General features: G+C 46.1%; 2 protein-coding genes across 16 annotated transcripts in view; one reads left to right on the forward strand and one right to left on the reverse strand.

The window, feature by feature from the left end:
- LOC115935294 (vacuolar fusion protein CCZ1 homolog B-like) lies at nucleotides 1–27370 on the forward strand. 2 transcript variants are annotated; one of them, XM_055346533.2, is made up of 15 exons: nucleotides 1–199; nucleotides 1609–1706; nucleotides 1798–1891; nucleotides 2180–2257; nucleotides 2978–3025; nucleotides 3977–4060; nucleotides 6425–6600; nucleotides 11441–11522; nucleotides 13270–13331; nucleotides 14229–14340; nucleotides 20247–20280; nucleotides 21232–21349; nucleotides 24753–24911; nucleotides 25205–25332; nucleotides 27025–27370. In XM_055346533.2, exons 1-15 carry the CDS (start codon nucleotides 80–82, stop codon nucleotides 27078–27080), a joined length of 1449 nt encoding a protein of 482 aa, XP_055202508.1. In that variant the 5' UTR covers nucleotides 1–79; the 3' UTR covers nucleotides 27081–27370. The 2 variants fall into 2 exon arrangements, with proteins under 2 accessions (XP_055202508.1, XP_055202509.1); XM_055346534.2 differs by lacking the exons at nucleotides 13270–13331; nucleotides 14229–14340 and having other exon boundaries at nucleotides 22–199.
- Nucleotides 10180–27980, reverse strand: part of LOC101143487 (radial spoke head 10 homolog B) — a 62236-nt gene continuing 44435 nt past the window's right edge. For 13 of the 14 annotated variants that reach the window (XM_031012830.3, XM_055346513.2, XM_031012828.3 and 10 more), the window contains one exon: nucleotides 27542–27933. In XM_031012830.3, the coding sequence (XP_030868690.2) occupies nucleotides 27732–27933 (202 nt within the window). In that variant the 3' untranslated portion in view covers nucleotides 27542–27731. Of the gene's footprint in view, nucleotides 10292–27541; nucleotides 27934–27980 lie in introns of those variants that run through there. The other variant, XM_031012831.3, reaches the window with a different exon arrangement.

The following is a 27980-nucleotide window of genomic DNA, read 5'->3' on the forward strand; positions in this document are numbered from 1 at the left end:
CGGAAGTGCGGCGTTTTAGCCGGTGGCTGCTGTCTCTGGGCGGGCCGTGGGAGGCTCCCGAGGTGGGGGCCGGGGCGGGATGGCTGCAGCGGCGGCCGGGGCCGGGAGCGGGCCCTGGGCGGTCCAGGAGAAGCAGTTCCCACCGGCGCTGCTGAGTTTCTTCATCTACAACCCGCGCTTCGGGCCGCGCGAAGGAGAGGTATGCGGAGGGGGCGGCGCGCGGGCGGGCGGCGCCGTTGTTCCCCGGGAAGGTGGCCCTGTGGTTCTGCCCACCTCGAGGGGCATTGACCTAGCCTGCATTGTGCCAGGTGCGAGTCCGGGCAGGGGGCTGCGGCGGGGACCTGACAGCAGGCAGGGACCGCTTTAGGTCCTAGGTCAATGGAATAAAGCCCCGTCGGGTCTATATCACTCCACACCCCAGGTTGAGGCTCTTTGCGCTTTGCTTTGCGTCAGTTCTGGGAAATTAAAATTGAACTTGGCTTTGTTAAGTGGGTAGTCCCCAACTAGAAGCGTGGAACCAGGGTGGCAGACGCTAGCCTTCAAATGATGCAAGCCTGGAGGACCCTGTAATAGTTTTCGCCCAAATGAGGAAATAAATTAATTTCGGGGTGGGTGTGTGTGTGTGTGTGTGTGTGTGTGTGTGTGTTTTCTGAGGTGGTGACGGCGTGTATGTGTGTGTGTGTGTGTGTGTGTGTGTGTGTGTTTTCTGAGGTGGTGACGGCGACTTTCTCAAAGGATGTCCGGAGCTGTGTTTTGTTTCCAGCAAGTCAGACTTCTTTTAAAGGCTGTCCAGGCTGGGCGCTGTGACTCACGCCTGTAATCCCAGCACTTTAGGAGGCCGAGATGGAGGATTGCTTGAGGCCAGGGGTTCCAGACCAGCCTGGGCAACATAGCAAGACCCCCAACTCTACAAAAAAAAAAAAAAATCGAAAAGTGAGCCGGGCGTGGTGGCACGCACCTGTATTTCCAGCTACTCAGGAGGCTGAGGCCAGAGGATCGCTTGAGCCCAAGTGATTGAGGCTGCAGGTGAGCTGTAATAGCGCCACTGCACTACAGCCTGGGCAACACAGACCCCATCTCCAGAAAAAGAAAAAAAAAAAAAAAACAACTTGTCAGTTCAAATGTCTGGGAACTGACTGGATTTAATTTTCAGGGAGCTATGTGTCTGCAGATGTGCACACCTTTATTTCTTACAAGCATTGGTGTATTACAAATTAGCACTAGGAAAGAAACCTGGAGACTTGAGTTTTCATAAAAATTACCTGGTGCTACTTCAGATGTGACTTCTTGACTATCGAAATTGCCTTTCTGACTGGTGGGCAGTATTTGCACAATGATGAGATAATTCCTGTTCTTATTATTATTTTAAATAATAGAGACGTCTCACTGTGTTGCCCATGCTGGTCTTGAACTCCTGAGCTCAAGTGATCCTCCCGCCTCAGCCTCTGAAAATACTAGGATTACAATTCCTGTTTTTCTAAAACCGGTTTTTGTTTTGTTTTGTCATTAGCATGTGTGACACAAGAGGTCGACATTGAACTTAGCGTTTTCAATAGCTAAGATGAAATGTTTCTATTCATGTTGTGCTTCTGTTTCCTCATGTTTCAGGAGGAAAATAAGATTTTATTTTATCATCCAAATGAGGTAGAAAAGAATGAGAAGATTAGAAATGTCGGATTGTGTGAAGCTATTGTACAGTTTACAAGGTAATACCTCTAAGTGTGCCTTTAGCGTTCAGTGAATTCTTAAAACTGCTGCTGGAGAATTGTCCCAAACATATTTTTTTAACCTTTGTAGGACATTTAGCCCATCAAAACCTGCAAAATCTTTACATACACAGAAGAACAGACAGTTCTTCAATGAACCAGAAGAAAATTTCTGGATGGTCATGGTATTTACATACACAGTGTATCTTTCTGAAATTGTATGGTGAAGTTATGGGTGATCTTTACTGTTCAGAATTTAGGAAAGTTCTCTGGCTGTTGCATCCAAGTAAAATTAAAATAAAATTGGTTGCAGTTTTAAAATCAAGTTCTTCCTATTTGCTTTATTCATTCTTGGGGCTGTTTTAAGAAGTTGTGTTTCTGGTGCTGTAGCATGTTCAAAGTTTTTAAATTAAGGCAAAATAAACATGGACTAATGAATTCATTGTATAATTTCAGTTTATCAAACTTTGTAGGTTGTTCGGAATCCTATGATTGAAAAACAGAGTAAAGATGGAAAACCAGTTATTGAATATCAAGAGGAGGAGTTGTTGGTAACGTGTCATTGTTTGTTTATTTATTTATTTTTTTAAATGTATTGCTGAGTATGTTGAATGCCTTACTTGGTCGGATGTAAACTAGGAGGCTTTTGCGGAAGTTTCTCGGGGTATATAGCAAAGGTTTATGTTTATCATTTACATGAGCACAATCTTTTTAAAATGTATATGCACCCTATCTCACTAACACCTTCTACTCTTCATCTATATTGAAAGCCCTCCTAAAGTAAGGCTTACTGATTCACAAATTAGAGTTTCAACACTTCTGGCTGGGAACAGTGGCTCACACCTGTAATCCTAGTACTTTGGGAGGTCGAGGCAGGCAGATTACTTGAGGTCAGGGGTTCGAGACCAGCCTGGCCAATATGGCGGAACCCTGTCTCTACTAAAACTACAAAAACTGGCCAGGGATGGTGGCGCACACCTGTCATCCCGGCTTCTCGGAGGCTGAGGCAGGAGAATCACTTGAACCGGGAACGCAAATGTTGCAGTGAGCCAAGATTGTACCACTGCGCTCCAGCCTGGACAACAGAGCGAGACTCCATCTCAAAAAAAAAAAAAAAAACGCAAACACTTTTTTTCAGCACGCAACTATTGTGGGACGAAGTTTATAAACATTATACTGTTTGGCCAAGAGTCAGTGTACCTTTGCCATCTATCCAGTAGACATTGTTTTTCCCTTGAACTGAGCTGTGTGCTGTGTTTTCGCTTCTGCAGGACAAGGTTTATAGCTCGGTGCTGCGGCAGTGCTACAGCATGTACAAGGTAAGCGTGGCATTCTTTCTCAACTCAGAGTCCAACCACTTACCCCTATCTCTAGGCTCCAGGGTTGTTTAAAGAGAAATCTGTAAATGATTGCAAAGTGACTCTGTATTTGTCTTAGAGAAGAAAATAATGAGGCCTTTGAAACAGGTAGTGAGGTTTATGCCTACATTTATTCAGTAAGTATTGAACTCCCTTCTCTTTTCTCAGCCTTATAGTAGGAATGTGTCCCCATTGATGAAAAAGCGTGTCTATGTGCTCAAGGAACGTACAGAATGCAGATAATTTTATGATTTAAAAGTTTCAGTGAGGCAGGGCACAGTGGATCACACCTGTAATTTCAGCATTCTGGGAGGCTAAGGTGGGAGGATTGCTTGAGCCCAGGAGTTCAAGACCAGTCTGGGCAATATAGCAAGACCCCATCTCTACAAAAAATTTTTATAAAAGTTAGCCAGGTATCATGGTGCATGCCTGTAGTCCCAGCTACCTGGGAGGCTGAGGTGGGAGGATCCCTCGCTCCTTGGAGGTCGAGGCTGCAGTGAACTGTGATTGCGCCACTGCACTCTACCCTGGGCAACAGCGAGATTCCATCTCAAAAAAAAAAAAAAAAGGATAAAAAGTTCGGTGATTCCACTTATTAACAGAACACTGAAAAATAAAAAAACAAATGTGGGTGATATTATGTATGTAAATTGAAACTTCAGGGTAAGTTGAAATTTTTGAAAGATGCCTAGAGCAATTAGGTGGTTTCATAAATAAGACAGCATCACTTAACAGTATTTTTTTGTAGCTTACATTTTTAACTCAAGTTCTCTCATGTAAATATTCTCTGTTGGAAAGAACTGGGAGATTAATGAGCTGAATTAATAATCTAAAGGAAAAAAGAACTTGTTATACTGAAAAAGTGAGCATAGGAAACTGATTTTTTTTTCCTGCAATCTTTTACCTCACTAGCTTTTTAATGGTACATTTCTGAAAGCCATGGAAGACGGAGGCGTCAAGCTTCTGAAAGAAAGATTAGAGAAATTCTTCCATCGGGTAAGTATTTTGAATTTCATTTATAACTTTAGTAAGCATTCAGCAGGTTTTTAGAGAAATATAGACAGACAAGTTTGTTTCTTATATACAAAAAACCCAGAACTTGAAAGTGGCAAAGAGCCTGAGACAGACCGTCGCAAAACTGGAGCAGCGAGGAAACGCGTGAGGCGTGCGCTCTGGAACCCTCCCTCCAGCTGTGGTATAAGGCAGAGCTTCCTGCATTTGCCCGGGGCTCTTAAAGGGTCCTGGAGACATCGTTTGGCCTCCCTGTGTTTTACCTGCATCTGTCCTTCTGGGCTTACTCAGCAGCCATCTTTTGTGTGATAGATTAGTTGATAAGGAAAACTTAATTATTGGAGTTGCACATTCTCAGGGATTAGTTCTGTTCACTAAACAAGCGTAAACTGTCTTGATGTAAGTAAGAGTTATTGACCTTGACAGACTTTGTCAGATTAGCGATTAGGGAGATTTGTTCCAAGTGCTGTCCTCTTTCGTTGTAATTGAATTTTGCATGTTTCACCCTACCTTGTCAAGCTCAGTTTATCTTTTTTTTTAAAAGGAAACAAAGAGACAGGGTCTTGTCTTGGCTGTTTTGCCCAGGCTGGTTTCAAGCGATCTTCCCTCCTTGGCCTCCCAAAGTGCTGGGGTTAAAGGCGTGAGCCAACTTGCCCTGCCTAGTTTATCTCGAAGCAACAATTCTCAATTTATTTTCTTCTGAAAATACCTTCTGTATCTATTTTTGAATTCGACTTTCTAAAACAGCTTTCATAGCTATTTTTGAATTTTTTTGTTTCTCTGAATTACTTTTCTTTGTTGTTTTGTCATTTTAATGACCACAATTATCCACTCGCATATTATCTCCTGGTTTCTGTTCTTGTCCTCATTTCTCTCTTACCCATCAACATATGGATAGAACTGTTGTCCTGAGTACATATCATTTAGACATGATTTTAGTATAAGATGGCACCCTTGGCTGGGTGTGATGGCTTACGCCTGTAATCCCAGCATTTGGGAGGCTGAGGCGGGCAGACCTGCCGCTGAGGCGGGCAGGTCATGAGTTCGAGACCAGCCTGGCCAACATGGTGAAACCTTGTCTCTGCTAAAAAATACCAAAAAACTAGCTGGGCGTGGTGGCGCACGCCTGTAATCCCAGCTATTCTGGAGGCTGAGGCAGGAGAATCGCTTGAACCCCAGAGGCAGAGGTTGCAGTGAGCCGAGATCGCACCGCTGCACTCCAGCCTGGGTGACAGACCAAGACTCCATCTCGGGGCGGGGGGGAAATAAAGATGGCACTCTCTGTAGTATTAATGGATAGATCCCTCATTAGGTTAGTCTAATTTGAAGAGCATTAAGGCACGGAGTTAATTTTTTTTTTTTTTTTTTTTGAGACAGAGTCTTACTCTTGTCACCCAGGCTAGAGTGCAGTGGTGTGATCTTGGCTCACTGCAACCTTAGTCTCCCAAGTTCAAGTGATTCTCCTGTCTCAGCCTCCTGAATAGTTGGGATTACAGGCTACCATGCCCGGCTAATGTTGTAATTTTATTAGAGACGGGGTTTTGCCATGTTGGCGAGGCTGGTCTCAAACTCCTGACCTCAAGTGATGTGCCCGCCTTGGCCTCCCAAAGGGCTGGGATTACAGGCGCGAGCCACTGCGCCTGGCCAGGAATTAAATACTTGAAAGTGCTAGCTGGGCACAGTGGCTCATGCCTGTATTCCCAGCACTTTGGGACGCCTAGATACGAGAATCACGGAGGCCAGAAGCTCAAGACCAGCCTAGGCAACATAGCAAGACTCTGTCTATACCAAAAAAAAAAAAAAAAAAATTTTTGGCCAGGCGTGGTGGCTCACACCTCTAATCCCAGCACTTTGGGAGGCCGAGGCAGGCAGATCACGAGTCAGGAGATTGAGACCATCCTGGCTAACATGGTGAAACCCCATCTCTACTAAAAATGGAAAAAAATAGCTGGGCATGGTGGCAGGCACCTGTAGTCCCAGCTGCTCAGGAGGCTGAGGCAGGAGAATGGTGTGAACCTGGAAGGCGGAGCTTGCAGTGAGCTGAGATCGCACCACTGCACTCCAGCCTGGATGACAGAGCAAGACTCTGTCACAAAAAAATAAATTTAAAGCAGTAAAACACAATACTGAATAAATATTAAGTAGATATGTTTGAACTTTGTATCTTGGAATTGGTACTGAGTTGACACTCAGTTACCCATGTCTTCACCACGGCCTCATTGTTGTGCTGTTTGCTAGTATGTAATTGTACCATAAATGTGAGTCTGACATAAGATTATTTTCAGTTATCAAGGAGCATTATATTCAGTGTACTATTAGTAAATTTTATGCCTTATTTTTTTCCCACAGTATTTGCAAACGCTACATTTGCAGTCATGTGACCTACTTGACATTTTTGGTGGAATCAGCTTCTTCCCGTTGGATAAAATGACTTATTTGAAAATCCAGTCCTTTATTAATAGAATGGAGGAAAGCCTGAATATAGTCAAATACACTGCTTTTCTCTATAACGATCAGCTCATCTGGTAGGTACACCCCAAGGCATGGTATTAAAAGAAGAAATTAAGATAATAAAAACAGCAGTGACTGGATTGATGACAGGTTGTCAAACAGGAACTTGCAGCGGGGAGGATGGGTAGGAAGCATCTTCATTGATATTGTCAAAATAAAGCAGTGATTATTTAAAGCAGAACTAGGGTGATTTGGGTTCCAATTTCCAAGCAGAGGAGTTTAAAACTGGTTGCGTGAAAGATGAAAGGCTGGGCGCGGTGGCTCACACCTGTAATCTTAGCACTTTGGGAGGCCGAGGCAGGTGAATCACGAGGTCAGGAGTTGGAGACCAGCTTGGTCAACATAGTGAAACCCTGTCTCTACTAAAAATACAAAAAGTAGCTGGGCGTGGTGGCACATGCCTGTAATCCCAGCTACTCAGGAGGCTGAGGCAGGAGAATCACTTGAACCCGGGAGGCGGAGGTTGCAGTGAGCCGAGATGGCACCACTGTACCCCAGCCTGGCAACAGAGAGAGACTCTGTCTCCAAAAAAAAAAAAAAAAAAGAGAAAATGTTCCTGTCAGGTAAGGTTTAGGAATCCTGTTTTTATTTTGGAGTTTTTTTTTTCTGAAATGATAAATGTTAAAAGCAGAATTTTTATACCTTTTTTTTTTTTTTTTTTATAGAGATGGGGTTTACTGTGTTGCCCAGGCTGGTCTCAAACTCCTGGCCTCAAGCGATCCACCCGCCTCAGCCTCCCAAAGTGCTGGGATTACAGGCATGAGCCACTGCACCTACTTTCTTTTAAAGAAACTAGATTTCTTTTTTTTAAATCCAAGAAATCCAAAATGTTATATAAACCAGGAAATTACCTGCTATCGTGAAACTAGGTTTGTGTCCTGCAGTAGGAACAACATGGGCACAAGACTGCCCAGCATATGTGACCCCTGAGAGCTGGGTGGCAACCGAGGTTGTGCACATTTGGCCTAGAGTAGGTGGACAGAAGTCATCAAGGCTTGCAGCTGTTCCGGGACCCTCAAGTTTTATGTTCCCATTGACTAGAGCCCTCTTTCTTTCTTTCTTTCTTTCTTTCTTTCTTTCTTTCTTTCTTTTTCTTTCTTTCTTTCTCTCTTTCTTTCCTTTCTTTTTCTTTCTTTTTTTTGAGACGGAGTCTCACTCTGTTGCCAGGCTGGAGTACAGTGGCGCGATCTTGGCTCACTGCAACTTCCCCTTCCTGGGTTCAAGCGATTCTGCCTCAGCCTCCCAAGTAGCTGGGATTACAGGCATATGCCACCATGCCCGGCTAACTTTTGTATTTTCAGTACAGACAGGGTTTTACCATGTTGGCCAGGCTGGTCCTAAACTCCTGACCTCAGGTGATTCGCCTGCATTGGCCTCCCAAAGTGCCGCGATTACAGGTGTGAGCCACTGCACCTGGCCTAGCCCAGTTTCTTAATTAGGGGTGTGGCCATATGGTACTACTATAAGGTAAATTCAGCTAATAGAAAAGGCAAAACTAGTTCCCCTAAAATTTACCTTCCCTGCCAAAATCTTGTAGCTCCATTTTAAGAAGAGAAACAAGTTACTGTAAAGAAATTTGAATCCAGTTAATAAACAACTTGGTGGGTTTCCACATGAACTTTATGTCCTAGGAAGACGACACAAATTTCAGGTGAAACCCATCTACTTTTTTTTTTGTTTTTGAGATGGAGTCGCTTTCTGTTGCCCAGGCTGGAGTGCAGTGGCATGATCTTGGCTTGCTGCAACCCCTGCCTCCTGGGTTCAAGCAATTCTCCTGCCTCAGCCTCCCGAGTAGCTGGGATTACAGGTGCGTACCACAACACCCAGCTAATTTTTTTGTAGAGACAGGGTTTTACCATGTTGGCCAGGCTGGTCTCGAACTCCTGACCTCAAAGGATCCGCCCACCTCGGCCTCCTAGTGCTGGGATTACAGGTGTGAGCCACTGTGCCCGGCCTCCACCTACTTTCTAATTTGACAAATAGTTTATCAGGCAACCTAACGCTGTACTGACTCAGCTATAGTTGCTTTCTGTGATATGTACACGATGTTACTAATGTGAAATTCTGCTGTGAAATGTAGGAGATGGGAGGCTAGTTGTGCTTCTGTAGCATCAGGTCTGCAGAGGGATGGCTCCTCCACAGATGGAAATGACAGGACGTGCTTGCAAGTCACACGCATCCACGGCGATAGGGAGATGTAGTGTGACAAGCCAGAATCCAGCAGAAGTGGCCCATGGCCTTGTTTCCACCAAAAAGAGAAGGGTAGCTGAGATTCTGATCTCTGGGACAGAACACAAGCCCCGCCATGGGTGCAAACTCCTGAGAGTGAGGAAGAGGGAAGGCTTAGAGCAGAGGGTGTTCCAGGAGCTCATTCTGGGAGACCCTGGAGCCAGAGTGACCAGCAGGGTTGGCCCTTTGAAGCCTGGAGTCACAGGACAATCTGGCGCCCAGCTCTGGGGATCCTGTTGGCATCGTCATCTTTGTCATCTTGGAATAGCATCTGAGGGGTTGAGCAGGGCACAGCTCTGGTGGCTGCATAGAACTGTTCTGTTGTCACCTCCAGTGTGCTCGTGGGGAAAGGTCAGTCCCAGGAAGTAGCAACAAAAATAACCTTCAAGAAAAACAGCCTCTTACTCCAGGTGCCAACGCTTACACCTGTCATCCCAGCACTTTGGGAGGCTGAGGCAGGAGGATCACTTGAGACCAGGAGTTCAAGACCAGCCTGGGCAGCATAGTGAGACTGTATCTCTACAAAAAATGCAAAAAAAAATTAGCTGGGCATTGTGGTGTGCACTTAAGAGTCCCAACTACAGCGACTACAGAGGTTGAGGCTGGAGAATCACTTGAGCCTGGAAGTTTGAGGTTGCAGTGAGCTGTGATAGCACCACTGTACTCCAGCCTGGGTGACAGAGCAAGACCCTGTCTAAGAAAAAGAAAAACAGCATGTTTTGACGGAATTGCTTATTCCAAAGCTGTTATATTAAATACCAAAAAGACTTTTAAGCCAGGCGTGGTGCACATACCTATAGTCCCAGCTACTGGGGAGGAGGAGGCAGAAGGATCGCTTGAGCCAGGAGTTACTTGGAGACCAGCCTGGACAATATAATGAGGCTCTGTCTCTACCAAAAAGTGGAAAAAAAAAAACTTGTCACAAGCAGAGTATATATTACCCTTATGTATTTACTTAGTATATTGCTTTGATTTTGTTTTTGAGACTGAGTCTCATTTGCTTGGTTGCCCAGGCTAGAGTGCAGTGGTGTGATCTCAGCTCACTTCAACCTGCGCCTCCCAGGTTCAAGCGATTCTCATGCCTCAGTCTCCCAAGTAGCTGGGATTAGAGGTGTGTGCTATCAGGCCTAGCAAATTTTTATATTTTTTAGTAGAGACGGTGTTTCGCCATGTTGGCCAGGCTGGTGTTGAACCCCTGACCTTAGGTGATCTGCTCACCTTGGCTTCCCAAAGTGCTGGGATTACAGGTGTGAGCTGCCGCGCCTGACCACCTGCACGGTATTTCAGTGATCTTGAATAGAAAATCCCCAGATTCAGCCTCATTGTCTGTCTCCTTTTAAAAAACCGATTCCAGAGTCTGATACCTGCTAGTTTCTCTGTGCTTTTTCCATGTGCTGCTCCTTCCTGCCTCATTTCAGATCAGATGGTTTGCCTGAAAGCTTGTTTTTCTCCTCCTCCTCTTTTTTCACCGAAGATCTGGAGAATTAAAATCCATGTACATTTCTGAGACCTAGGATCACGTTCCCTGTCTACAGCACACCCATATTTTCCCAGGGGACTAGGGGAGAGAATGTGGCATTACCATATAACCCAGGAAGCTAAGAGACATCTGCTCCTGAAATGAAACAGTGTGGCTTTGGAGGTTTCCTGCATAATCCTACGCGGAATTCAACCAGAGAGTCCAATCCCTTGTGACTTTTTTTTAAATCTCAAATGGCATGTAAAATACAGGACTGTAGGAGTAGCCTTTTGCAGGTCAGGATAAAGTTCCAGTGCCTGGACTCGAGTTTAACTCTTTACCTTCCTTAACTTCGCGGTCAGGTGGTGAGCCTCTTGATATAATGTTAAAGAAAAAAGCACCAGTAGTCCCAGCTACTCAGGAGGCTGAGGTGGGAGGTTCGCTTGAGCCTGGGAATCGGTGGCTGCAGCAAGCTGTGGTCACACCACTGTAATCCAGCCTGGGCGACAGACGAGACTCATCTCTTGAAAAATGAAAAAAGATGAGGCCAGGCACAGTGGCTCACATATGTAATTCCAGCACTTTAGGAGGCTGAGGCGGGAGCACTGCTTGAGTCCAGGAGTTTGAAACCAGCCTGGCAACGTAGCAAGACCCCCATCTCTACATAAAATACAAAAATTAGCTGATGGTGGCGCACGCCTGTAGTCCCAGCTAGTCCGGAGGCTGAGATGGGAGGACCGCTTGAGCCCTGGAGGCCAAGGCTGCAGTGAGCCATGATCGCACCACTGCTTCCAGCCTGGGTGACAGAGCAAGACCTTGTCTCAAAAAAAAAAAAAAAAAGAAAAGAAAAGAAAATTTTTTTTAATAAAAAATCAGCTTTATCCAGGGCTTCAAATTCTTTGGAAAAGTTTGACAAAGTATACCACGTAAATTCAGATTTACCTCAATGCTAAGAATTATGTTTAGGAAAAAGGAAACTTATTTTGATCTCAGGTAGAAAAATAGATTGAGTTTTAAGTAGCTTTAGACTTTAAAAAGTTAGAATTTATTCTGTGTTACTAAAAATGACTTGAAAAAAAAATTTTTGTTTAATGAGCTTTATCACAGCAGTGGAAAGACAGAAGACACTTCCAAACGTTTAACCCAGTGCTTTTCTGTTGTTGCAGGAGTGGATTAGAACAAGATGACATGAGAATTTTATACAAATACCTTACCACCTCCCTTTTTCCAAGGCACATCGAACCTGAGGTATGATGGGTACCATAGCTGCACACAATTACATCCAGGGGCACAGAGAGGGCAGGTGGAGTGAGATGGTGGTGCATGGGGGTGTTTCTGATCGTTTCTGATGTATGTTTTGTCTTAGTGTGATATTTATGTCACTGTATATCAATTAGCACAGAAAACCACATGCAGCTCTCCTCCAGTATGTGACATTCAGATGTGATACAGAAAGCATCGTTTTGTGTGTCTGTGTGTTGGTTTTTTTGTGTGTGTTTTTGTTTGTTTGGTTTTTGAGACGGAGTCTCGAACTTTCGCCTGGGATGGAGAGGTTCAAGCAATTCTCCTTGCCTCGGCCTCCCAAGTACCTGGGATTACAGGCGCCTGCCACCACGCCCAGCTAATTTTTTTGTATTTTTAGTAGAGACAGGTTTCACTATGTTGGCCAGGCTGGTCTCGAACTCCTGACCTTGTGATCTGCCCACCTTGGCCTCCTAAAGTGCTGGGATTACAGGCGTGAGCCACCGCCCCCAGTCCACAAAGCATGTTTTTAAGAGGAGTGAGTCATTGAGTAGAGGAAAATTGGATTTTATTTTACTTTTAATTTATGTATTTTATTTTATTTTATTTTATTTTATTTTATTGATTGATTGATTGATTGATTGGGACAGAGTTTTGTTCTTTTCGCCCAGGCTGGAGTGCAATGGTGCAATCTCAGCTCACAGCAACTTCCGCTTCCTGGATTCAAACAATTCTCCGGCCTCAGGCTCTCGAGTAGCTGAGATTATAGGCACCTGCCACCATGCCCGGCTAATTTTTGTATTTTTAGTAGAGACGGAGTTTCACCATGTTGGCCAGGCTGGTCTCGAACTCCTGAGCTCAGGTGATTGACCCGCGTCAGCCTCCCAAAGTGCTGGGATTACAGGCATGAGCTACTGCTCCTGGCCAAAAAATTGGATTTTAGATCGGGTTCTAGGAACCTTTAAAATGCCAGTGATCTTTAAAACAATCGACCTGTGTAGTCTTTTCCTCTATCAACAGGAGACCTAATTTTCAGTAGATGTTTTAGTGCCTACCTGGCTTTCCACTCTAGTACTTAATTTCCCGGTTTCCTGCAGAGAACTTTTAAATGATACCACTGTGTTCTCCCCAAAGTATTTTCAGAGCTTAACACACAAAAATCATTTTGGCTCAGTTGAACTCACTCTCTTCGCTTGTTCATTCCCTCCCTCTTGTCTTCCCACTCTCCAATTTTTTTTTTTTAAGAGACGAGGTCTCACTTTGTTGACTCGGATGGTCTCAAACTCCTGGGCTCAAGCGGTCCTGACACCTCAGCCTCCCAAGTAGCTGAGACTACAGGTGTGTGCCACCACACCTGGCTAATTTTTTGTAGAGATGGGATCTCGTCATGTTGCCCAGGCTGTTCTCAAACTCCTGGGCTCAAGTAATCTGCCTGCCTTGGCCTCCCAAAGTGCTGGGATTATAGGCGTGAGCCACCTCACCTGGCCAAAAATTTAAAAACTAGCCAGGTTTGGTCACACATGCCTCTATCAGGAGGCTGAGGTGGGAGGATTGCTTGAGCCTAGGAGTTCAAGGCTGTAGTGAGCCATGATCATGCTGCACGCATTCCAGCCTGGGCAACAGAACAAGATCCTGTCTCTAAAAGAAAAAGACAAATGGCATGGAACCAATTAGTAGATAATGCTGTTTTTCAAAGCTTGGAAAATAAATAAAAAGTCTGATAAGTCATTCTCAACATTAAATGTATTTGCAGTTAGCAGGAAGGGATTCTCCAATAAGAGCAGAAATGCCAGGAAATCTTCAACACTATGGAAGGTAGGACTTCTGTTCTTTGATTTATGATACTGGGTTTTCTTTCTTTTTTGACTCAGTCTGGCTCTGTTACCCAGGCTGGAGAGCAGTGGCAAGATCTCCGCTCACTGCAACCTCTGCCTTCCCAGGCTCAAGTGATTCTCATGCCTCAGCCTCCGAAGTAGCTGGAACTACAGGCATGAGCCACTATGCCTGGCTAATTCATTTTGCATTTTTAGTAGAAACAGGGTTTCATCATGTTGGCCAGGCTGGTCTTGAACTCCTGACTTCAAGTGATCCACCTGCCTTGGCCTCCCAAAGTGCTGGGATTACAGGTGTGATCCACCATGCCTGGCCTATTATCTTTTTGGTAAAGATAATATGGACATTGAAATATCTTTGTGCCATCTGATTGACAGTAATCAACAAAGGAAAGTTTGTTTCCAATGAGTTAAAACTTACTTTAGCATACCTTTTTTTTTTTTTTTTGAGATGGAGTGTCTCTCTGTCGCTCAGGCTGGAGTGTGGAGTACAGTGGCACGATCTCAGCTCACTGCAGCCTCCATCTCCTGGGTTCAAGCAATTCCCCTGCCTCGGTCTCTCGAGTAGCTGGGATTGCAGGTGCCCACCACCACGACCAGCTAATTTTTGTAGTTTTAGTAGAGACGAGGTTTTGCCATGTTGGCCAGGCTGCTCTTGAACTCCTGACTTCAGGTGATCCACCCAGCTCAGCCTCCCAAAGTGCTGGGATTACAGGCGTAAGCCACTGCGCCCAGCTGGCATATTCTGATATGGTGTTTGCCAAATAGCAGCTGGCATCAAAAGCAACTGGTGTGTATGAAGTGGGAGTGTGTTCTGTTTCTAGATTCCTGATTCTCATTCACCTCGTTGAATCAAGTCATGTCTGTTCTTGATTTTAAGATTTCTTACCGGACCGTTGAACCTCAATGATCCAGATGCAAAATGCAGATTCCCCAAGATTTTTGTAAATACAGATGACACTTATGAAGAGCTCCATTTAATTGTTTATAAGGTAACAACTTTTTTCCTTCCAGCATTAATGATTATGCTGAAGTGGATCTTTCTTGCATGTGTACACGAGTGCATGTGCAAACCTCTTAAATGTTTCTTGGAAAAGATATTGGAAGTTCTGATTATGGTAAAACTCAAAATGGGTGTTCTCCCAGCGTAATAAGTTTATTTTCAGCTCCTTTTAAACAGTTTTGTTATTAGTGAAAGAGGAACTGTTTAAGATTGTGATTTATAAACGTGTGAAGTCTCACGTGCTCTCAAACCAAAGGCTGTCAGAGGTTGGTGCTGCCTGTTCTCGAAATGGCTCTGGATGGGGGCCGTAGCCATGTGTCTGTGCATATGCTGCTTTTGCTCTGATTTTAATGCTGTGGGCTTGCTAATTCCATAAGGATCGTATTTTGTTTCTGTCAGGACATCGTCTTGTAAGGATATGTACTCAGGTTGTGTTTCTAATTAAAGGCAGTTTTTGATTCAAGAAAGAAGACGGAGCATGTGCACGTGTTTCTCTTCTTTCCTGCCTGAGGCTGTGGAGAAGTTTTCATTTACAAAGGCTCAGAAATGATGCTATGGGGGAACAGGAAGGAGCGGGATGTGTCAGGATGAGGGAGTCCTGTCCCTCTCTGGAAGGTAGACGGGACTTGTAAACCATGCCTGATAGAGGGCGGTGCCGGAGCAGGCCTGGAATATGAGTGGCAACCCTGTGCTAAGGCAAGGACCCACAGCCCTGTGGAAGCCCAGAGAAGCTCCTGACTTGGAGGAGGTCACCTGAGGAGTCAGAGTGGGGCCTGGGCCTGGAAAGGTGGGGAAGGGAAGTGAAGTGTGGCAGAGAGGCCAGTCAGCCTCCCCTCCCCCCATCCTTGCACAGACAGGCCCACGGCTGAGCATCCATCCCTGGGTGACAACTGAGGATCTGTTTAAAGAAAAGAAACAGTCTGAAGAGACCCAGAGTGGCTAACGTGGATGTCTGCCCCTGAGAATGAGGCCCTGCTCATTCTGGCATTTCTTTCTCCCAGACAGAACTGAGACCTTCATCCTACACTCAGAGTGAAGCCTCCATCTCTGGTCAGCCTTCTGGTTCCCTCATTGTTAAATATGGCTGCAAAAACAAAACTAGAGGTCTCGAAAGAAACATGATTCTGAGGACAGACAAGAACTTTAAAAATTAGTATCCACTAATTAGAAGAGTTGTATCTATTAATATAAAATTGAAATGGACCAGGTGCAGTCCCAGCACTTTGGGAGGCCAACCTGGGAGGATCACTTGAGGCCAGGAGTTGGAGGCCAGCCTGGGCAACATAGTAAGACCCTGTGTCGACAGGAAAATGTTTAAAAATTAGCCGGGCATAGCAGTGCTCATGTGTAGTCCCAGCTACTCAGGAGGCTGAGGCAGGAGAACCACTTGAGCCTAAGAGTTGGAGGCTGCAATGAGCTGTGATCACACCACTGCATTCTAGCCTGGGTGACAGAGTGAAACCCTCTCAAAAATAATGAAACTGGTATCAACAGTTTCATATCCAGCACCAGACATTATGTGACAGTGGAAGAGAGACTTGCAAAGTTCTGAGAGAAAATGAATTTGAGCATAGAGTTCTTTGCCACGCCAAGCAGTCAACCACAGATAAGACAAAAGAAAGACATTAGCTGGGGCATGGTGGCTCAGGCCTATAATCCCAACACTTTGGTAGGCCAAGGTGGGCGGATCACCTGAGGTCTAGAGTTCGAGACCAGCCTGGCCAACATGGGGAAACCCTGTCTCTACTAAAAATACAAAAAATCAGCCAGGCGAGGTGGCGCACGCCTCTAATCCCAGCTACTCCGGAGGCTGAGGCAGGAGAATCACTTGTACCCGCGAGGTGGAGGTTGCAGTGAGCTGAGCTTATGCCACTGTGCTCCAGTCTGGGCAACAGAGCAAGACTCTGTCTCAAAAAGAAAAAAACACGTTAAACATGAAAAGCCTCAAAAAGTTTACCGTCATGCTCCCTTCCTGAGGGTGTTACACAGGGTCATCCGTCAGCAGAATAAGTGAGCACACCAAGAAGGAACACTTGGGAATCCAGAACAGTAGTTCTCATGTGTGAGACGGTACAAGGAAATCTTGGGGTGATAAGGCTCTTCAGGTCTGCTGGCGGCACCCCACCTCCAGCACCTCCGTGACAGCAGGAGGAGGGAGGGCTCTAGGGTTCAAGCCGCCAAGATAAAAAGATGTTTCATTCATCACATGGTGTGCTTGAGAGTCAGTTAAAGTTGGGCTGTGACAGACTGGCAGGGAAGGGGAGATTGCAGGAAGAGCATACAGAAAGATGTGGTCTGAAAAAGCAAACCAAAATGTTGGAGATGTAATTCAGAGCAGGAATTGGAGTAGGAAGAATGTCCGTTTGTGTATCGAGTGAAAGTTTGAGACCTCATCTCAAGAAAAAAATCATTCTCCTTTGAATGACCCAGGTAATGACTGAAATCTCCGTAACCCTGGTGTGTAACATGCTGTCGGCTGCATTTCTAGTTTAGAGTCAATCTACAGACATATTTTGGGGTGTGATAATGGGATTGTGGCTATGTTAAAGGGTCCTTACCTTTTTCTTAATGACTTTGAGATACAATGCACGTACCATACAACTCACCCTCGTACACTTAAAATGTACAGTTCAGTGATTTCTAGTTGCAAAGTTCATGAGTCTCCAAGACCATCCTCACTTCTGACACCCACTGTGAGTTTGGGAGTCCCCATGACCACCTTTAGGGTAAGAGTTCGCTAGAAGTACTACAGGACTGAGAAAAGGCTTTCTACAGCAGTACCCCTGAGCCAAAGGCCATGTGTTCCAAAACCCGCGGGAGGTGCCTGAAACCGGGGACAGTACCAAACCCTTCACTTACTGTGTTTTTTCCTGTACGTACATGCCTGTGATAATGTTTATAAATTCAGTACAGTAAGCGATTAATAAGGCTGGGCTCAGTGGCTCACACCTGTAATCCCAGCACTTTGGGAGGCCGAGGCAGGCAGATCACTTGAGGCCGGGAACTTGAGACCAGCCTGGCCAGTGTGATGAAACCCTGCCTCTACTACAGATACAAAAATTAGCCAGGCGTGGTGGCATGCACATGTAATCCAAGTTGCTCAGGAGGTTGAGTCAGGAGAATCTCTTGAACCTGGGAGGCGGAGGTTGCAGTGAGCCAAGATCGTGCCACTACACTCCAGCCTGGACAAGAGTGAGACCCCATCTCAAAAAAAGTAATAGTAATCATAATTGGACGATGACAGTCTACTGCAATAAAAGTCATGTGAATGTGGTTTGTTTCCCCCTTACCTCAATATTTTATTATACTGTCCCTCACATAACAGAAACTATGGGAAGCAAAACCAGGGAGAAGGAAGAATGGCTGCACTCACAGCTGCGGTTTATTACAGTGGAAGAATACAGGTTAAAATCAGCCCAGGGAAGAGGCGTGTGGGGCAGGGCCCAGGAGCCGCCAATGGAAGGACCAGGAGTCCTTCTATTTGCTTTAGGTTGGTTTGGGTTGGTTTTGTTTTTTGGGTTTTTGTTTTTTGTTTTTTTTTTTTTTTTTTTTTTGGTTTTTTGGTTTTTGAGATGGAGTCCCACTCTGGTGGGAGCTTCCGGCTGTCCTCTCCCATTGGGGTCATGTGGACAGCCCAGTGAGTGTTTCCCCATCGAGGATGTGTGGCTGTCTCTATGGATGTTGACATCCAGGGAAGCTCACCTGAGCCTCGAGATCCAGAGATTTGATTGGGGATTGGCCACAGAGACACAGCTGGCCCCACATGGCCAGCCTTAGTCTCCAGCCCTCCAGAGGTGGAGCGGGTGCTGTACGGGCTTGGGCTGTAAGGGGTATTGGCCTGTAATTTTGTTTTCTTGTGATATCTTTGGGCAATGCTGGCTTGATAAAATGTGTTGGGAAATGTTCCCTCCTATTTTTTTGGAAGACAGTGAAGAATTGGTGTTAATTCCTCTTTACATGGTTCATAGAATTCACAGTCAAGCTCTCTGCACCTGGGCTTTTCTTTGTGGCAAGTTTTAAAGTTAACCGTTTATACCCAGTGTTCCATTATTGGAACACTAAGCTTGGAGTTATTTATATCCTGCTGAAGGTCATTGCCAAGGTCTCATTTTTCACAAAAAAGATTTACAACCTCCAGCATAAATGGGTTAATCTCTATACTTGTTACAGGTTTATTTTGATTTTGTTTCTTCTTGAGTCAGCTTTGGTAGTTTGTGTCTTTCTAGGAAATTGTCAGCTTCAGTTAATTTATTTGATTTGTCGGCATGGGGTTTTTCATGGTACTGTAGGTAAAGCCGGATACTCCTTCGTTTTTCCTGTAAAGTCAGTAGCGATGTCTCCTCTTTCATTCCTGGTTTTAGTAATTTGAGTCTTCTCTCTTTGTTTCTTGTTGTACAGTCTAGCTAAAAGTTCTTCATACTTCTGGAATCTTCACAAAAGGAAACGTTTTACAATCTTGGTCTTTTCAGAGAACAACTTTTGGTTTCATTTATTTTCTCTATGATTTTTCTCTGTTGAGTTTGTTTCTGCTCTCATGCTTTATTATTTCCTTCCATTTTGCTTTAGGTTTGTTTGGGTTTTTTTGTTTTTTTGGTTTTTTTTTTTGAGACGGAGTCCTGCTCTGTCACCCAGGCTGGAGTGCAGTGGCACAGTCTCAGCTCACTGCAACCTCTGCCTCCCAGGTTCACATGATTCTCTTGCCACAGCCTCCTGAGTAGCTGGGATTATAGGCGCACCACCACGCCCGGCTAATTTTTTTGTACTTTTAGTAGAGATGGGGTTTTGCCATGTTAGCCAGGCTGGTCTCAAACTCCGGACCTCAGGTGATCCGCCCACCTCGGCCTCTCAAAGCGCTGGGCTTACAGGTGTGAGCCACCACACCCGGCCCCACTTGCTTTAGGTTTAGTTGACTCCTGTTGTCCAGGATCTTAAGACGAAAGGTCAGGTCACTGATTTGAGATCTTTCTTCTCTTGAGACAGGATCTCGCTCTCGGAAGTGGGAAGAGGTACTGGGGCAGGTGGGAATGTGAGTTCAGGATCGGAGGCTGTGGCTGGTGGAAGGCGGCCAGCGGAGGAAATAGAATGCTATAAACCATAGAGGAGGAGGGGGGAAAGCAGACGAGGGGTCACACCTGTCATGACGTGAGCAGGAAGTCAGTACAATGCCCAAAAGAGGATACGTTAAAGAGTTAGGATAACGCTGTTGTCTAATGACATTGTAAAGTGGTTGCCGGGGAGGAGGGTCAGAGAAGGAAGTCTGTGGCTTTCATCATCAGGCTTGGTGTTCTGCTCAGCCTTTTTTAACCATACATTGCTTTGATAACTTTAAACATTTTTGGTTATCTGTGGTCCTGGTTGTTGTAGGTTGCTAGGTCTAATGTCATAACTGTAATTATTTGCTATAATAAAGTGAGACAGGATGATATCCATTTGCTGTCTTTGTAAACTTGTGTCAATGGAAATCGTCACAGAATAATGGACAGTTTCTGCCAATTCTCTATTCTCTCTGGACTATACATAGAGAGACTAGAACAGTGAACCCCTAAGTCCCCATCACACAAGTGAATAAGATTCTGGTCTTCGTTGCTTCTCCATGTTGTGTTGTTGGGTTTGCAAGAGCATTTTAAGTCATCACGTCCGTCACGAACACTTCCCTGTGCCTCTCTGATGAGGACATCCGTGGTAACCTCCCCACTGGCGCTGTCACACCTGACAAGGTGAACAGCACTCCCCTCGCATCATGGAATGGGCAGTCTGTGTCCAGATGGCTCTAGTTGACCAAAAAGCAGCTTCTTACAGTTGACTTCTCCTCATTGACTTTGAACAGATTGTTATTATATGAAAGTCTCCTTTTTTCCACCATTTCATAACCTCTGGTTTGTTCTGTCTTCCCAGGCCATGAGTGCGGCTGTGTGCTTTATGATCGACGGTGGGTACGCATCTTTGTCTGATTTCAGCCTCAGCTTTTTGTACTTTGCTGCATCCTATTCTTAAGTGATAAAGATGTTTTGGGGGTTTCGGTTGTTTGGGGTTTTTTTGTTGGAGACAGGGTTTCACTCTTGGAGTGCAGTGGCATGATCATAGCTCACTGTAGCCTCGACCTCCTGGGTTCAAGTGATCTTCCCACCTTGGCCTCCTAAGTCGCTGGGACTGCCAGCACACACTGCCGGACCCAGCTACTGTTGTTGTTGTTGTTGTTTGTTTAGACAGGGTCTCACTATGTTGCCCGGGCTAGTGTCAAACTCCTGGGCTCAAGCGATCCCCCCATCTTAGCCTCCCAAAGTGCTGGGATTTCGGGCGTGAGCCCCCACACCCAGCCCATTAAATGATAAATGTGTTGTCATAAGCAATATAGAGGCATAGAGAGGAGCCCTGTTCCCCATCTGGGACAACCCTGTCTCCTTAACTAGCCATTGCTCATATTTTTTAAGTCCTAGTTTTCCCGCTAGTCAGCAGTAGAGTGTGGGCATCTTTCTGTGCCCCGCCGACTGCAAGCTGGAGACAGCAGTGGTACCTCTCTCGGGGGGTTTCTGAGGATCGAATGAGGTCATGTCTGTGAAGCACCTGGCCCACGAGTGCTACGTAATGTTTGTCAAATAAACATACGACCTTCTGAGGTCTTTCTGGGATAGGCAACCATTTACCACCCCACAGGGTGTGCCTCAGTCAACTTTTCACAGTGAGATAGGTCTTCGCCTTTTTTTCATCTGAAATGTAACCGGTTTTGTATCTTCTGTTTCTCTTCTATTTGAGGAGCAGAGGGGGGCCTGAGCATTCATTGTTTGTTTTCCCAGACCAGTGAGGTTTTCGTTTGAATACTGTTGTTCAGCGTCGCACGGTAAAATGAATCTTACTGGTATTTTTTGTCATGACTTGCCAGCCTCTATCCACCCAACATTGGATTTTTGCCGAAGACTGGACAGCATCGTTGGGCCCCAGCTCACAGTGCTGGCCTCTGACATCTGTGAGCAGTTTAACATCAACAAGAGGATGTCTGGGTTTGTACTTTGCTTTCGGTTCCCTTTCAGGCATTGAACGGCTTTTGAAATACACGTAGTTTTTACTTACAAATACGGGTGGTATTAACAGTCCTGTGTTCTCGTGGACTGTAGAGGATGGTGCTACGGGCCATTCAGGCCTCTGTCTGAAAGGGTCCTGGGGCAGTCACCCTGAGTGTTTCTGCCCCACGATGGCAGCTGGGGCTGGGCCTTCTGTTAAATACCTTCCCTCAGCTCCCCCCTGAATGGAACGTCCCATTTCACTAGCCCAGATGGTTACGTTCACTTGGACAGTAGTCATCGGCGTGGTCTTGGTGTGCACAGACTGAAAGCATTTTGCCTCTCGTTGTGTGAAAATGTGTAGGGGAAACTGGCTGGGATGTGCGGCACTGGGCCTGGGTACTCAAGTCTGGCGGCCTGAAGTGTCTACACTGAGTGGGAGAGGCGGGATTCACTCCTCCGGCTCTCTAGACACTGAATGTCCTTGAATTCTTTCTCCCTGGCTTTTTTTTTTTTTTTTGAGACAAAGTCTCACTCTGTCACCCAGGCTGGAGTGTGCAGTGGCCTGATCTTGGCTCACTGCAGCCTCCGCCTCCCAGGCTCAAGCGATTCTCATGCCTCATCCTCTTGAGTAGCTAGGATTACAGGCGTGCACCACCATGCCCGGCTCCTTTTTGTATTTTTAGTAGAGACGGGGTTTCACCATGTTGGCCAGATTGGTCTTGAACTCCTGACCTCAAGTGATCCACCTGCCTCAGCCTCCCAAAGTGCTGGGATTACAGGTGTGAGCCACCGCACCCGGCCATGCCTATCTTTTCTCAATATAAAATAGTTATTATAAAGTGAAAGTGAGGCGATGGAAAGCACTTTGCGAAGTTGAAGTCCTGCTTTTAAATAGGCTCTCTACACATTTGAGAAGTTACTAAAATGCTGTGAATTTCTGCATACGCTCATGGTCTTAATGTTCATATGTTGTTTTTTGGGTTTTTTTTTTTTTTTTTTTAAGACAGAGTCTCAGTTGCCCAGGCTGGAGTGTGCAATGGTCTGTTCTCAGCTCACTGCAACCTCCACCTCCCAGGTTCAAGCGATTCTCCTGCCTCAGCCTCCTGAGTAGCTGGGTGCCATCATGCCTGGCTAATTTTTGTATTTTTGTAGAGACTGGGTTTTCCCATGTTGGTCAGACTGGTCTCGAACTCCTGACCTCGTGATCCACCTGCTTCGGCCTCCCAAAGTGCTGGGATTACAGGCGTGAGCCACTGCGCCCGGCCCATATGTTATTTCTGCATGGTCTTGTATAACCGTGGGCTTCTAAGAGTGCAGAAGCGAGCAAAGGTGAAAGCACCTCTAGGTTTTGTACAACAGTGTGTGGATTACTGCTGTCAACAGCTTACATCTTGGTTGGTTTTTTATTTTTTGAGACAGTTTCACTCTTTCACCCAGGCTGGAGTGCAGTGGCATGATCTCAGCTCACTGCAACCTCCAGCCCGAGTTCAAGCAATTCTCCTGCCTCAGCCTCCCGAGTAGCTGGGACTACAGGTGCGTGCCACCACACCCAGCTAATTTTTGTATTTTTAGTAGAGACGGGGTTTTGCCATGTTGGCCAGGCTGGTCTTGAACTCCTGACCTCAGGTGATCCCCCCACCTCAGCCTTCCAAAGTGCTAGGATTACAGGCATGAGCCACCATGCCCAGTCAACAGCTTACATCTTGACAGTGCTGCTGAATCATTGAATCCTTTGGCCGTGAAAATACCAGGTTTTCCTTTGTGAAGGAGGCAAAAGTGAGTTAAATCGGTTTGGATCATGCAGGTTATCAACTAACAGATGGAAAGTGACAAAGTGTAGTGACCATAGAGAACGTGTCACCTTTTTTTTTTTTGTGGGTTTGTTTTTGGAGACAGGGTCTCCTGCTGTCGCCCAGGCTGGAGTGCAGTGGCGCAATCATGGCTCACTGCAGCCTTGACCTCCCAGGCTGTAAGTGATCCTCCTACCTAAGCCTCCCCGTGAGCTAGGACTACAGGTGTGTGCCAGCACGCCTGGCTAATTTTTGTATTTTTGTTAGAGGCGGGGTTTCGCCATGTTGCCTAGGCTGATCTCGAACTCCTGACCTCAAGTGATCCACCTGCCTCAGCCTCCCAAAGTGCTGGGATTACAGGCGTGAGCCACTGCTCCCGGCCCCACAGAGTGTTTTGAGGATAGAAGCTTAACCCGATTTAAGTTCCTTGTCTACCCAGACAACTCAATTTACAACTTTTTCCAAACACTTTTTCTTGTCATTATACTTTCCTTAACCTTAGGGCACTATGAAAACAAATTCTGGTTTTATAAGAAGTTTCTTTACATGTTCCTGGAAACTGAATCCTCCACGTTCTTTCTTTGCCTGGATGTAGAGTATTTCATTAGTACCCCATTTGTCCGGAGGTCGGATTTCCGGTACCCCCAGCCCTCCAGAACTTGGCTGCTCACCCTGAAGCAAGCAGAGGAGGCCTCTGAGCCCAGGGGCGGGGCTGTCCTCAGGCTCCATCCAGGCCCCAGGGTGGACACTGAGGGTGCAGGGAGGGGAGGGGAGGGGCCCCAGGAGCAGTGAGGCCCAGCTTTTCCCACTCGGTCCCCGAGGAGGTCACAGACTCTGACCTGGGAGGCAGTGTCGTAGCATTGCCTAGTCAGTTTAAGAAATAAAAAGGTATATCCCATTTAAAATGTTCATCAGACTGCAGTGGAAAAGGCGACTGCGTTTTACAGTGATGTCCACTGGGGATGATATGAGGGAAAGCTTCGTTACATAGTGTCGTAGGCTTCCCTCATGAGGCAGGTTAATTTCCACGGGACACTCATTCCCCGCACCGCGGGAGGAACGAGATGTTACTCTCCTCAAGCAGGGGTCAGCAGACTTTTACGGTAAAGGACCCAATAATAAGTATCTCAGATGTCACGTGCTGTATGTAGATATGTGTTAAAACTACTCAACTATCATTTTGGTGGGAAAGCAGACAACACATGAACATGTGGCAATGGCGAGGTTCCCGTGAAACTTTGTTTAGAAAAAGAGGGCCAGGGCCGGGCGCGGGGGCTCACGCCTGTAATCCCTGCACTTTGGGAGGCCAAGGCGGGCGGATCACAAGGTCAGGAGATCGAGACCATCCTGGCCAACATGGTGAAACCCCGTCTCTACTAAAAATACAAAAATTAGCTGGGCTTGGTGGCAGGCGCCTGTAATCCCAGCTACTCAGGAGGCTGAGGCAGGAGAATCGCTTGAACCAGGGAGGCGGAGGTTGCAGTGAGCCGAGATCGTGTCACTGCACTCCAGCCTGGGTGACAGTAAGACTCCATCTCAAAAAAATTTTAAAAAAAGAATCTAGTTGTATCCGGCCGGAGTGGTACCGTCTTCGTGACATGTTTTCACAGGTCTGAGAAAGAACCCCAGTTTAAGTTTATCTACTTCAACCACATGAATCTCGCCGAGAAGAGCACAGTTCACATGAGGAAAACGCCCAGTGTGTCGCTCACTTCCGTGCACCCGGATTTAATGAAGATTCTCGGTGACATCAACAGTGACTTTACCAGGTGATTCCAGCCACTTCTCCAATCAGGCGTCCCCTTTCTAAGAAGAGAAAAGACACAGAAAGTCCCTTCAAAGCCCTTTCCATGGGGTTCAAGCATGAACCACCTTCATGGGCGCCGCTTCCAAACAGACCCGGGAGCCCTGAAGTCGTCACCGGTTCCCTCGCGCGGCACTCCCTGAGCCTTTTAAATGCCACGTGCGCCCGTTCCATTTCCTGTTCTTGGTTTGGAACGCTTATTCTCACAGTCTAGCCGTATGAGTAACGAACGATTGCATTTTGACACTCGTCTTGCAGAGTGGATGAAGATGAGGAGATCATTGTGAAGGCCATGAGTGATTACTGGGTTGTTGGAAAGAAGTCTGATCGGCGGGAGCTCTATGTTATTTTGAATCAAAAAAATGCAAACCTGATTGAAGTAAATGGTAAGTAGGATTTGGTATTTCAGGAGAATTTGAAAAGTTGTCTTTTCATTGCATTAAGAAACATGGTTAAAAAATAGATAAATAGAACAAATCATGACTGTTGAGATTCTAAGCAGGTGCCTCTGCTCCACATTTGATCCATTTTCTGTTCCTTGGAAAACTATGACAAGACCTTCCTGTAGCACAGGAAACTTGGCAGTGGCCAAAAGAAAATTATTTTCTACAACTCTAAAAAAAAAAAAAAAAAAAGTGACTTTATATTAAGAAATGTCCCCCTTTTTTTGGAGACAGGGTCTTACTTTGTCACACAGGCTGGAGTGCAGTGGTGCAATCATAGCTCACCACAGCCCCCAACTCCTAGGCTCAAGCAGTCCTCCCACCTCAGCCTCTCGAGTAGCTGAGACCACAGGCACGTATCACCAAGGCATGTGTCACCATACCCAGCTAATTTCTTTTTTTTTTGTGGAAACAGAGTCTTGCTCTGTCGCACAGGCTGGGCTCAAACTCCAGGGCTCAAACTCCAGGCCTCAAGTGATCCTCTGGCCTCCCAAAGAGCTGGGATTACAGGCGTGAGCCACCTTGCCCAGCCCAAAATGTCCTTTTTTAATATCCTGTGATAAAAACATATCTTTTGTGGGGAGAAGCTGCCAGGTTCACGTAGCCGTTTACAACTATCCCTCTGTACACAGGCAGAAGGTGGCAGACATTTTCTCCTGCCTTCCCGCCAAAGCGGCCAGCCTTGCCCACTGAACGGGGTGACCCGGCAGCTGCTGTGCTGATAAGCTCGGCTGCCCTGGAGAGAGGGTACCTCACTCGGCAGAGCTGCCCCCTTGGGAGATGCCCCACATGTACACTGTGTGGAAATTCAGTGTAAGCATTTTTTTCCCCTTGTATCTTCTCGGGCATACTAAATTTTTCTCTTTATTAGTAATACTTGTGTTAGTCATTGTGTGCACTAGAAACATCAGTTAATGCAAGCCTGATCTAAACTGTGAATGTGGTAAGATCAAAATCCTGACCCCTCTGCGGAGCACTTGGTCTGCAGCTCAAGGTTGCTGTCCGTTTCTTTGTTGTTCCATTAGTTGTCCCAGGATGACAACCTTGTGCTTGGTGTGTGTCACCAGCCTTGTGCTTCTAACCCCCTCCCCTGGGTGTCCCGGGCACTTTGCAGTTTCTCAGGCCCCGGGCAGCAGTGTTGATAGGCTCAAAACTCCTGAGGCCTGGTAGGTTTTGTAGGTGGTTTTTTCCCCTCTTCTACTTGTTAACATTTCTTGGCTGGGCATAGTGGTTCATGCCTGTAATGCCAGCACTTTGGGAGACCAAGGTGGGCAGATCACCTGAGGTTAGGAGTTCGAGACCAGCCTGGCCAACATGGCGAAACCCTGTCTCTACCAAAAAATACAAACATTAGCAGGGCGTGGTGGTGTGCACCTGTAGTCCCAGCTACTTGGGAGGCAGAGGCTGCAGTGAGCCAAGATCACACCACTACACTCCAGCCTGGGTGACAGAGCAAGACTCTGTCTCAAAAAAAAAAAAAAAAAAAAAAATTCTTGCCTAGTCTTCTGGGATTTAAGGTCAAAATCAATGCAAATATCTCTTCCTAATTTTACCCAAGAAGAATGTAATTGTGTATCATGTAACCTTTTAAGTGAGTGCCTCTTCCTTCCTCACTGTTGGGTGTCCTTGTTGCAGAAGAGGTCAAGAAACTTTGTGCAACGCAGTTCAACAACATCTTCTTCTTGGATTGACAGATGACGGCTCACCGAGAGCATATCTAAAAAACACTCTGCAAACGTTTGGTCACATGCAAGTTAGTGGTCATATGACGGACTGCATTCAGGACAAGGGTAAAGCAATACTTGCTTTGAAGAATCACATTTCGACTCGGTCTGCTGATCTCCTGAGGTTTTTAGATTTTAAATATTTATGTGGAATTAATTAAAGGTAGTTGGCTATATCGCTATCATTTCATTCTTTTGACATTATGTGAATATTTTACTGGAAAATAAGACTAATAAATTGTTAAAAGTTTTTAAAATTCTGGTTTCGTGTTGAGTCTCCCTCCTGCTGCCTATTTATAGATCACACCAGCCACCAGGTCTGTGACCCAGGCTGGAATGCAGTGGCTCACTGCAGCCTCAACCTCCTGAGCTCAAGCAATCCTCCCACCTCAGCCTCCCAAGAAGCTAGAACCACATGTACACACCACCACGGTCGGCTGATGTTTTCATTTTGCAGAGATGGGGGTCTCACTATGTTGCCCAGGCTGGTCTCGAACTCCCGTAATCCAGCCATGTAGGATACCTGAGATGCAGTGGGCCAGGGGGTATGTTAAAACACTGCGACGAGTTCAGTGCTAAGAACTGTAATGCTCAGGAAATCTTACAGCACGTGCCGTCCTAAGCCTGTGTGTGTGTCCTCGTGTCTCTCTCCTTTTTCTTCTTGCTGGTGCTGGTCTTGCTGGATGGGGACACGGTCACATCCTCCTTGGGAGGGTCCAGTATGAGGTGAGAGGATGACACATCTGCCGGCTCCTTGATCACCGTGATGTCCACCTCATGTCTCTCGGCCTCTTCCTCTCTCAAGATAAAGATATTCAGCCTAAAAGCAAACGTGAGAAGGCGGTAGCTTTTTTTTATCCCCCTCCA

The sequence above is a fragment of the Gorilla gorilla genome, chromosome 6 (assembly GCF_029281585.2).
Source record: "Gorilla gorilla gorilla isolate KB3781 chromosome 6, NHGRI_mGorGor1-v2.1_pri, whole genome shotgun sequence".
Taxonomy (NCBI): domain Eukaryota; kingdom Metazoa; phylum Chordata; class Mammalia; order Primates; family Hominidae; genus Gorilla; species Gorilla gorilla.

Excerpts from the sequence above, each read along its gene's own strand:
- LOC115935294 (XM_055346533.2), top strand. The coding sequence starts at position 80 with ATGGCTGCAGCGGCGGCCGGGGCCGGGAGCGGGCCCTGGGCGGTCCAG. Across the intron at positions 200-1,608 it reads TCGGGCCGCGCGAAGGAGAG|GAGGAAAATAAGATTTTATT; the intron begins GTATGCGGAGGG and ends CTCATGTTTCAG. Across the intron at positions 11,523-13,269 it reads CAAGGCACATCGAACCTGAG|TTAGCAGGAAGGGATTCTCC; the intron begins GTATGATGGGTA and ends ATGTATTTGCAG.